Here is a 12,139-nt window from a genome sequence, read left to right as displayed (position 1 = left end):
TTGGTCATATCTCCCGTAAATATTAAGCTAGAGAGAAAAATAATATACCATTGTGAAGAGGAAAGAATAGGCTATAAGATATGTCAGGAACATTTATTTGAAAGTCAAATATAATTTTCCTGGAAAATTTTGGATCAGTGATATCTCAGAAACTGCCCATTTGATTTTCTTGAAATTCTGTACCAAGGTAGCCCCATATGTTCGGCATAAGTGTGCCAAATGTCAACTTGGGTCAAGAATGGGCCTGGAGTCTACAATGATTTTTGTGTCGGGAGATGTCGGGAGAGACACCTGCGGTGCCAATCTCTTCAGCTTCTTTTTCTGAATTGGTGACGCACCAAGTACCTGAAAGCTCTGGTTCAATACATCAATTGTTGCGTCAGATGATGTGAAAGGCTGATCAAAATTTGAACTAAGAGACGATTCTTGGTCATCACTTGCCGGTACGTTAGTTGCTCTGAAACGGCGCCTATTTAGTTCCTTCCTGCACTTATTTCACACCTTGCTCAGACTCTGGGCTTTTAGTTGTGGAGCCAGTTCTGCCATCTCTTTACTGCTATGACTCCTAAATGGATTGGCACAATAGACGCGTGGCAGTGCTGACATAGTGGAATCACCTAAGCAGCAATGCAGCTTTTGAATGCACACAGTTACAGGTAATGCTGCACCTGGATCACGGGACTATCCACTGCTGACACTCACAAATATACTGTATAGTTACTGTGATCTCACTAGCTATGCCTGAACACTATATAGACAGTTTCAGCTAGACTTGTTGTCCAGTCTAGAGTTAAGAGGTTACTGGTATGCAGTGTCAATGTCCTCTGCTTTTATACAGGCAACGAACCTGCTAGAATGTTCCAGATAGTTCTAGAACTTTCTAGAATGTTGCAGATGATTCTAAAACTTTCTAGTATGTTCCAGACGGTTCTAGACCCTTCTGGAATGTTCCAGATGATTCGAGAACCTTCCTGAATGTTCACATATTTAGGTCAATGCAATGTACTACAATTGATAAAGGAATGTTCCAAAGATCCCTACAGGATTACAAAATTACAGATTTCTCCAGAGAAACGTTACTGCTAGGTCAACTACACCTTACTTCACCAGTACTGACAAATTGGCAAATTGCCACATTGGCACCCCAAGTCTCTCCCGGCACGATTACACGAAAATCATTGTAGACACCAGGCCCATTCTTTGCCCCAGTTGACATTTGGCACACTTACGCCGACCATACGAGGCTACCTTGGTACAGAATTTCAAGGAAATCAAATGGGCAGTTTTTGAGATATTACTGATCCAAAATTTTCCAGGAAAATGATATTTGATTTTCAAATAAATGTCCCTGACATATCTTATAGCCTATTTTTACCTCTTCACAATGGTATATTATTTTTCTCTCTAGCTCAATATTTACGGGAGATATGACCAATTAAAGCTAACAAGGTTCTACAAAAAACATCAAATTTGTCAATTTTTTAGCACCCTGTACTCTGAAACTACAAGGGTACAGGGTTAAAATTTGGTGCATTATCATTTCTCATAGGGACCTACATGTACAGCAAGTTTTATCGAATTCTGAGTTGACAAGTTTTTTTTTTTTTTTTTTTTTTTTCTGAAAATTCGGTTAATTTTAAATGAAATGGCTCAATATGTACACCGAATGTGTCACATCTAGCCATAACGATGAGTCACATTAGTTGTAATACCAAATTACTTACTGTTGACTAGATATTATGAATATGCTTTTCTCAACTTTATAGGTCCACCAATATAGGATATTTATAGTGAAATAACCCTTTTTTTTTTTGTTTTATTCATTATTATAGGATATTGAGTAGTGCATATTATATTCTTAATCGATTAGTCACGCAGATCACTTTGTTTTTTCATATAGGACATATAGGTCAAGTTGTTCTATATATTTCCAACCCTGAAGGGTTGGGATCACTTTCGGGCAAGGAATTGAAATTTGTTTTGAAACTTACTCGAGAAACTCTTTCAGGAAATACATAGGTTGTCCCCAGATTCAAGATTCAACTTTGGAGTTATTCCTGGTTAAATAATGTCGATACACAGATAATGTATAAATATTGTAATGAAAATAAATAAATAAATAAAGGACATTTCTTATTTCAGAAAGTGTCAAGTACTGTAAGATCCTAATACAGGGAGTCTATCGGTCACGAATGTCACGGAAAAGTCACGAAATCAGAAAACGGTCATGAAAGTCACGAAAAAGTCACGAAATTTAGCTTTTGGGTCACGATTTTTTTTTTAACTGTACAAATGTAAGTGCAGATTGGAAAATTTTGTTCTATAAAACGTCAAAATTCACCACCAAAAATGTCTGTTGTCGGGTTTAGACGCTATCAAATCGCAAGCAAAGTAAGTTTCTATCGCATGGATGAAAATTCGACCTAATTCGCACCCAAATTCGCTCTTGAAAATGTTAGGAAATTTTATGATTTGGTAAAGAAAAGGTCACGAAAAAGTCACGAAATTTCATTTTGGAATTTTAGTAGACACCCTGTAATACAATTGTATTTGGTGTTCCTGATGTGTATATATTTTGGTGGAATTTATATTTATTTAGTTATTTTTAATCTATTGATAATGTCATCTGTCGAATGGGAAAAATTGACAACAGATATATTCCGTTTGTAAACGATAATCATCTCTGTGCTAGTGATACTTCTAAAATATTTATTTTTATATCTGTTGATAGGCATCGAATGAAAGGGAAGACTACGCTGTGGAATCCTGGATGTGATCATGCGGGTATTGCCACTCAGGTGGTGGTCGAGAAGAAGCTCTGGCGGGAAGAGAAAAAGAGCCGACATGATCTAGGACGAGAGAAGTTCGTGGAAAAGATATGGCAGTGGAAACACGAGTAAGTTTTGAAACAATTTTGTTTATTTTCATGTTCATTTGCAAGCAGGGATGTAATGGCCTGTATACGGGAGTATACGGCGTATACCCACCTAAATTTTTTATAGCTCAGCGTATACTCACCTTCAATTTACGAAAGAATGAACGTATATTGGGTGCATATACGGCAAGTAGTGTTGCGTATACGCTATACTTTTTTAAACGATCGAGCGTATACCTACCAAAAGTTCTAGCATTACATCACTGTTTGCAAGTGAATGTCCCTTTTGAACACGGAGGATATGTGAGACTTGGATCTGTAGTTTAACGTGAATCTGAACTATATGAGCTATCAACGAGGATCGAACATAATCTCCTACACGAGGGACGAGAGTAGTAAGCATTGAACCCAGAGAGAGCTCTTAGACAGGTCTGTTAAAATAGATATTGTGTCATATGCATTGTAGTTTCATAATGTGTTGAATTATTTTTATAGAGAAAGGAAGATCCTTTGTATGGGGATCATACAAAAATTCATTTTACATTTAGTTGATGTGAGGGGTGTTGAGTTACAGAGCTTCAAATCGGTGACATTGTTATCGCTGTGAAGTGTTGTTTTGCTGATTTCATGAACTGAAATAACGATTGCTTTCAAATAATCGTAAAAAGTTACCAGTGGTTACGTCTTGTTAAAATTATCCTAAATCGTTTGAACAGAGGTTCTGTCTCCTCAGTAGATTGGAGTTTCTTAGTGAAAAGTCTGACATTACTATAAAATGTAAAGATTCCGAGCTGTTCAAGAATGAAACTAATACCTTACGAAGAGAGTACTGCTATTCTTCAAGATTCCTGTTGTATAATACGGCTTCCTGATACATTCACATTATAGCTGTGGTCTTTACATTCAAAGAAACGTTAATTGATTAATATCTGTAACTGCCAACTTTGTAAGAAAACCCTTAAGTTGTTTACAATAAAGTTAATCGAAAGCACGAAGTTAACAGTTACTGGTATTAACCAGTTAATGTTCGTGCTGAATGTGAAAACTACAGTTGTTAGTGTAAATGTATTAGGAAGTCTGTGATAGCAACAGGAATTATGAAGAAAATAGCAGCACTGGTTTTCAAAGGTTATCAGTCTCATTCTTCAACAGTTTAGAACCTGTAAAACAGTACAGAATGCCTTTACATGTTATAGTGATGTCAGAATTTTTTGTAACCGGCTCACTGGGGAAGCAGGCAGTTCTTTCGAAACAGTAAGACAATTTTAACAAGATACAATCACTTGTAAGTTTTGTATAAATATGTATTACGTAGTAGTTTTCTTCATGTTGACGATGTACATTCATACAACACACGACAAAAGAATAACATATTCACAGCATACCAAAACTATGCGTGCACCAAAAAAAAGTGTCCTTCATATGTCCGCTAAGTTGTTTAATAAGCTCCCAGGTTACTTGAAGGATATCAAAAGCATACTGAAATTCAAAAATGAACTATTCAATTTTTTGTGTCACAAAATGTACTGTGATATTAATGAATACTTGAGTGATAGTTTGTAATTAATTATATTAAAATGTCTTTTGACAAGTCCTATGTACTGGTGTCTCACCAATAATGTACGACATGGATGAATAAAAGAATGAATGAATATTATGGTATTGTTTGCTTTGCGTATCATTATGTGAAGTTTCGGGCTAAATTTATAGATCAAGATATGTCATTAGTTTAAACGTTTTATGGTTGTGCGTGTCATATGAATACTTAAATTAAGAGAGTAAGAATCTATGGGTGGACTGGGTAGCACACCGTAGTACAATTGTTCCCAACTTTTTTTTTTTTTTTTAAAGCCGACGACACAGTTTATTGAACACTCACGAGATATCGCGACACACTTGTTTGATATTTATTAATAATAATAGTATAAATATAGTATAAGAGTATAGTAGTACAACTAGTAGCAATGTAAGATAATAAATTTCTATAAAATAATAACTCCATGTAGTACTGAATATTGTTGCTGCCGCTGGAGGCGACTGGTACAGTCTATCTCAAAATTGATTGTAACGTATTAAATGTATCACGATTTTTAAATTAGCTAAAATTTCGCGACACATTTTATGGGATTGCACGATACATTAGTGTGTTGCGACACACCGGTTGGAAACCACTAGTGTAGTGATCAAGGCATCTGTGCGGTACGGTAAGTCGTAGACCCGGGTTCTATTCTCGGTCCAGTCGTGCATTATTTCACTCTGTGTATAATAGAATTCGCACCTGTAGAAGAAATGGTGTGATATAAAATTGGTTATTTTCTTCATTTATCAAGTGCGAGCGGTCTCGGATTCGATTTCTGGTTGGGACACTCGGTCGAAAAGGTGTAAAAAGCTTTTTCAGGCAAGCCAGGTTTTCCTGGGTTTTCCTCTTTCACACCAAACAAATCGCGGGGTGATACCTAGCTTATAGGTCCCAGGCCGCTTCCTCCCTTCCCTTTCCCCTTATAGTGTGCTCGCCGAGGGACATCATCCGTCATACGTGACGGGCTAAATGGCCATAACTGCCAAGTGCCCAGAAGTCTAAATCCTATATCCTATTCTCCATTTATATATATATATTTTTTTTTTTTTATCCGTTCCCGTATTATCTTCAGTTGTACTGATCGATTTTTAGTTAGACTCAGTTAATTTCTTCGTTCTTCTACACATTTAAATTCGATAGTATCCGAGTAGTTGACATGGCTTTGCCTATTGTCCATGTTTCTGCTTCATAGAATACAATATTCAACACCAAATACTCGGTCAGTCCTTAACGTCAACTCAAAAGATCCATACATATCGTTTTCTTGTACCTTAGGGCTTCTCATGTTTTTCATTGACTATACTAACTACCTGCTTTGCTCAGGTAACATACAACGTAATCCTATAATTAAACAAAAATGCTATTGCTGTGAAAAAAAATGGTTTATTATTATATGACTGAGTAAATATTTCTTTTTAGTTATTTTCCTGATAAGATAAATTTATGTATTTTTCAGGAAGGGAGATAGAATATACTTACAGCTCAGGAAATTAGGTTCATCCTTAGATTGGGACAGAGCATGTTTCACTATGGATCCCAAACTCTGTCGCGCTGTGACAGAAGCATTTGTCAGGCTACACGAAGAAGGCGTGATTTACCGGAGTAATCGACTTGTAAATTGGTCTTGTACCTTGAAATCTGCTATTTCGGATATCGAGGTAAGGAAAAATAATTAGTACTGTATTATTGCTTTTCGGTATTCAACCTATAAGTATAAATGTATCTGGCAGTGTTAAATATTAGTCTCGAGGGATCTTTTTGAGGAAATGGGGAGCAGTTGTGGCAAGGGCCTGTAATTTCTGTGTATTTCAATTTTATAGCTTATTCATTATAATATGTATTATTTAGCATAACATCGACACAAGGCAAGGATATATATATTTTTTTAACTAATTTTAGTTGCTGTTTTAAGCAGTAAAAAAAATGCTTTCATCCGCCGCACGGAGATTTCGTAACACCTTGCGTGACGTTAATTTTTAAGCTACCCATTTGAAAAAAACTGGTTTTAGTAATGAAGATGGTTTTACCATGTTCCAAAGTACTATAAACAAGAAATAACATTAGTTATTAGAATAAATGATGTGATTTACCACGAGTGCTATAATTGCCCAATTTTGTTATGCTATGGTCAATTATGGCAGCGTTCTCTTTTAGCAAGAACATAAAATTTAAAGCATTACAGTTGAAGAACGTCTTTTTCGATGTTGATGTATTATTATTATTATTATTATTATTATGTTCCTTCTCATCCCAAAATGGACATGAAATATTTATATTTGACAACACTAAAATAGCAAGGAAAATGTAAAAATGGATTTCAAGGTATAGAGATGAACTTTTCCCAATAGATCTGGACTTCCGATAGATTTTGACTGAGAAGTCGCTAGTTAGTTGTACCTTTAGCAACTCGCTTCATGTTGCTAACAATATAGCCTATTTACATTTTCCAAAGTATAGGGACTAAATGTTTTAAATAAACTGTGGCTTAAGAGTTTTAAAGTCTATTTGCGAGTTTTCATAGTTAAATTGTTCTTATATTATCTGAATAATAATAATAATAATAATAATAATAATAATAATAAAAAACAGAACAAGAAAGTTATAACAGTTGTTTTTACTGTCTGGCGTTTTGATTCATAACTTCCTTAAAAGCAGGGATAGAAAACATTTAAAACATCATTTTAAATGGCTAAAACAGGCCTAGGGTGATTGCCTAAAAGTCAGTGCAATATAAATGTATAATAACAACTTCGAGGCTTGCCATAATTCTCCCAGGGTTGGCGCAATTCTGTCAGTTGGGAGTTCAAAAACAAATCTCAAATTTTTGTTACAGGGGTTTGAGATTTTTCTTCTTAATTCATGCAAATAGTATAGAAGTAACTTAGAATTATTATGGTATTTGTCAAAATTAAAACAAAGGATATTATTTTGGGTTACGTTTATCTGCCATATATGTTTGATCTGCTGTTTGCACAATGGGATTTTTGTAACGGAAATACATAAATATCATTATAATATCTATAAACGAGTTTGTACAATGGAATTTTTGTAACGGAAATACATAAATATCATTATAATATCCATAAACGAGTTTGCACAATGGAATTTTTGTAACGGAAATACATAAATATCATTATAATATCCATAAACGAGTTTTGTGCATAAATGGACTGGATTATTCTAAGGACAAAGTGCATACAGTGAAAAATGTTAGTGAGATTACAAATGTGCCTACGAATGCTACTTTCATTCAAATGTTAAAACAATTTTAGTCCTCTTTCAGAAACAAACAAGAATTGCAATCCTCTCATTCATTATAATATTGATAAGCCAATACAAAACAACCATTGTAAATTCCATATGCAGCTTACGACTTTGGAACCCAACAGAAACAAATGAAGAATAAATACTGGTGCAAATACGTCATACTTAAACCTGTTCATAACAGAAAATTGTAATGCAATGTGCCACTTCATTCGGAAGTTATTGTATTAAGGATTTTTTTTTTTTTAATATGACCACTTTATGTGATTTTTCGTAATATCTAATATTTTCTTTTGTTAAGGTGGATAAATTGGAGCTTCCGGGTCGTACCTTGTTATCTATTCCTGGCTACCAGGAGAAAGTGGAATTTGGAGTGTTGGTATCGTTTGCATATAAAGTTGAAGGTACAGACGAGGAACTCGTTGTGGCGACTACGAGAATAGAGACAATGTTGGGTGATACTGCTGTGGCCGTGCACCCGAATGACTCACGGTACAAGCACCTTCATGGCAAGACTGTTATTCACCCGTTTTCTAATAGGAAGCTGCCGATTGTATGTGATGACTTTGTGGATATGGAGTTTGGCACAGGTAATAATTGATAGAAGACAAATATCATTAATAAGTTACCATTTTATATGAAGTACTCTAAAGGGAATTTGTTTATCAGCTGATTTTTAGCAACTGTCTCAGCTTTTGTTACATTCATTTATTAGCGAAAGGATGGATGAAGGTAATTTCTCGTAATTAATAGTGCCTAATATTTTCTTTTGTAGTTAGTTTCTTCATTTACCTTTAGAACTAACGGAACTTAGTTTTTCTTTTATTACTTGACTTTGCTTGTCTTGTAAGAAAAAAATAATTACCTGAATAGCGTAATTCCTTAAGGTAATTCCTGAGCGTAATAATATAATTCCTTCAGGCTGATATTCAGGTATTTAAAAAATTCGAGATCTTACATTACATAAAAAGAGAACGTCAAAATATTGTGGTTTGTCTTGTTTATCCCTTTTTGTTTGAAGTGTATGAGTTAATTCAAGTACCATTCTGGTTGTTTTAGGATGCTGTATCAACACGAGAAAAATTCTTTGCTCCTACCAAGAATCGAACCCAAAATAACAAGTCCAAAGAGCACACGCGTTAATTATTTTGCTACACGTAACCACAAACTCAAATCGTAATAAAAGCTAGCGTTTGTATTTGTCTAAAAACACATTGGGGCTACGTTTAGAATTCCTCACTTTGTATATATAATTTTATTTGTTTGGGTGGTGCAGGGAAACGGAAAAAATTTCAATTGACATAAAATGCACGAACAAAAATAGGAAAAACAAACAAATAAATTTAAAAAAAAAAAGCCTTTAATGATGGAAATGTATGTACAGATTATGTCGTTAACTGTGTCACGTATGTCTTTTCACTTCGTAAAGACTACATCACAAAGATGTGTTCCATCTCGGCGTATACGTTCTGATATTCACTTGCATCATGTTTCGAAAAACACCAGTGATTTCTTTAATCTTCAGTTTCAGTCCAACGATGGTTGCAGGACGTATGTTATTCAGTTTGCTTTTCAGATGTTCCCACAGAAAGAAATCGAAAAACACCACGATCAGAGGTTTTTGCGCTAGATCATACTATCACAATTTCTATAAAATGTGTACATTCCTGACAAACACCGTGTGCGTGGGTTTTCTCGGGGTTCTCCCGTTTCCTCCCACTTTCTTCATTCCACCATTTCATTCATTACTCATCATCACCGTCTCCTTTAGCCTAACCGGCATGATCGTGGGACGTAAAACTCAAAAATTTCATTTCATTTCAATGTGTACATTCCGAGTGCACGTTCCACATTACTCCAATGCTGTATTATTAATAAATGGGAAAGCATTTTTATCGATATTGCATCGCTCCGTGACAAATTGTGGCATTACAGTGTTGCTAAACATAGATTCAAAAGCTCCCGTTTTTCTCCGCCACTGTGCATTCCTCATATAATTTAGAGGTGTGTTCATTCAAAAGCAACACACCGTTTGAACCACCGATCTTCTTAGGTCGTTAAAGTAATTGGGATCAATATGGGAGCAAATATTTGGTTGATGTTTTTATTATTATTATTATTCCAGGTGCTGTCAAAATTACTCCCGCTCATGACCATAATGACTACGAAGTTGGAAAACGTCATAATTTACCATTTATTACAATAATGGACGATGATGGGAATATCATTGGAGATTGTGCCCAATTTAGAGTAAGTAGAGGATAAGAGTATGTTTAGAATTAAAATATTAAAGAAAGGTGTGAATAGACATAAGCAGATAAGCTCTTCAGTACTGGTAACGAAATTAAATTATTTTTCGTTAGAAAGAATGTAATTTTTAAGAGAATAATGAACGAATTAAATTTTTGATCATGATACGGTACACATTTCCAATACAAGTCAAAAAACTTAAGTAATATGTATTTTTTCTTGTAGATAACATGCCATTCATATAATAATAGTGAAAGTTCACCTTTCAGGTTTAGAAAGCCATCAAAAAAAGTTCTGAAGAATACTGTGTGTGCATGAGAAGAGCAGAGCTTTAATATAGGATAGTATGGAATGCCAGTGCAAATTGTATTTTATTGAAAAAGAAAATCTTAATTTATTTTACAGTGTTACATTTTATACAGTAAAAGATATACATTTTATACAGTACAATGAACAAGTTAAAATTCTTGTTATTGAAAATTTATCATACGATAAATTTCAGTGTGGATGTAGTATGTTAATCACGATTCCTTCTTATTGTTTTCAGGGAATGAAACGATTCCATGCTCGTAAAGCTGTTTTGGAGGCTTTGAAAGAGAAGGGTCTATATCGTGAAACAAAAGATAATCCAATGGTAGTTCCAATGTGCAGTAGATCGAAGGATGTGGTAGAGCCCCTTATCAAGCCACAGTGGTATGTATTATCAATTGTTTTATCACGGACCGCAGAACACAATTCTATAGGCCAAAATAAAGCGAAAATGTTATATGAAGTAGCCCTCCGGGGCCTCCTTCAGCCGCTATGGGGAATCAAAATTTCACAATGTGGCAACTTCGCAGGTTAACTTGAAGCTATTAGCATTACTCTGCGAATACAACAAGCAATTGAATCGATAGCTACACTAATAAATTATGCTAGTGTCAATCAAAATCGACTTTACCTGCCATCTGGAAAGAATCGATATAACTATTTGATAGATTGGTAGATCTAATCTGTGGTTCTTTATTTGCCACGTTGCCACATAGTGCAATTTGTCTCTCCAGACGAGGACTCGTAAGGCATACACACGAGGGTGGTTCAAAGAAAGTCTGGCTGAGCCGTGAGCCATTCCTCCACAGCTTCAGTAACAGCTGCATGTGAGTGAAACTTCTTCCCCTTGAGGTACTCCTTCAACTTTGGGAAGAAATGAGTCACTAGGGGCGAGGCCGGGTGAGTAGGGAGGATGTTCCAACACAAAACCAGCAGCATGTATTGCGGCACCAGTAAGATGGCTTTTGTAGGCCGGAGAATTATCTTGGTGGAACAGCACTGTTCGCTGCAACATCCCGCACCGTTTTTCCTTGATTGCTTCGCGTAACTTTGGGATTAGGGCTGCATAATAGGCCCCCGTGATTGTGTGTCCAACCTCCAGGTAGTCAATAAAGAGCACATCCTTCGCATCCCAAAAAATTGTGGCCATAACCTTGCGTGCTGATGCTTGCACTTTGACCTTGCGGGATCATAGTGGTGGAGCCACGTCTCATCCACTGTCACAGAACTGTTTCAGGTCTGCCCCCATAACTTCCAAACCAGCCCTTGAACATCGAACTCTGTCTTTCTGATGTTTACGAGAAAACATTTCGGGTACCCATCGCGCTGACACCTTTCTGAATCCCAAGATTCATGCACAATTGTTTCCACTGAGCCTACAGAGATGTGCATGATGTCTGCTAACTGTTGCACCGTGATTCATGTGTCTGCTATAATCGTATCATGCACAGCATCAATGTTTCCTGGGGTGCATGATGTTGTTGGAGGACTAGCACCAGGAGCCTGTTGACAACTTTCCCTGTCGCAACGAAAGTCGCGGCACCAGTTCTTTACCACTTGGTAGAAAGGAGCCCCATCACCCAACACACTGATCATGTCCTCATGAATCTTCTTTGGGCTTACCCCTTTTTCTGGAGGCACTTGATGACAGCTCATTGTTCGTTTTTTTTTTTTTTTTTTTTTTAATTTTTCAAGCTAGGTGCCACCTCTCACACCTGAAACGACAAAAAAGAATATTAATATAGTAGCTATGGTTCTGAAATTTAGCTTATAGCTATCGAAGACATTAGGCTACAATATCCCCCATCATCCAACCCAGCTCAAGTATTTTAAGTATGACCCTCGTGTATATATATATAATT

At 35.9% G+C, this 12,139-nt stretch overlaps 1 protein-coding gene across 2 annotated transcripts in view; it reads left to right on the top strand.

The window, feature by feature from the left end:
• Positions 1-12,139, top strand: part of ValRS (Valyl-tRNA synthetase) — a 104,743-nt gene that overhangs the window by 10,324 nt on the left and 82,280 nt on the right. For both annotated transcript variants that reach the window (XM_081764823.1, XM_081764821.1), the window contains exons 4-8: positions 2,732-2,896; positions 5,911-6,112; positions 8,020-8,308; positions 9,844-9,968; positions 10,516-10,661. In XM_081764823.1, coding sequence (XP_081620949.1) covers positions 2,732-2,896; positions 5,911-6,112; positions 8,020-8,308; positions 9,844-9,968; positions 10,516-10,661 — 927 coding nt within the window. The remainder of the gene's footprint in view (positions 1-2,731; positions 2,897-5,910; positions 6,113-8,019; positions 8,309-9,843; positions 9,969-10,515; positions 10,662-12,139) is intronic.

Source organism: Thermobia domestica, chromosome 7 (assembly GCF_964235325.1).
Source record: "Thermobia domestica chromosome 7, izTheDome1.hap1.1, whole genome shotgun sequence".
Taxonomy (NCBI): Eukaryota; Metazoa; Arthropoda; class Insecta; order Zygentoma; family Lepismatidae; genus Thermobia; species Thermobia domestica.
Note: the sequence above shows the minus strand (reverse complement) of the source record. Positions and strands in the feature narration are given on the sequence as shown.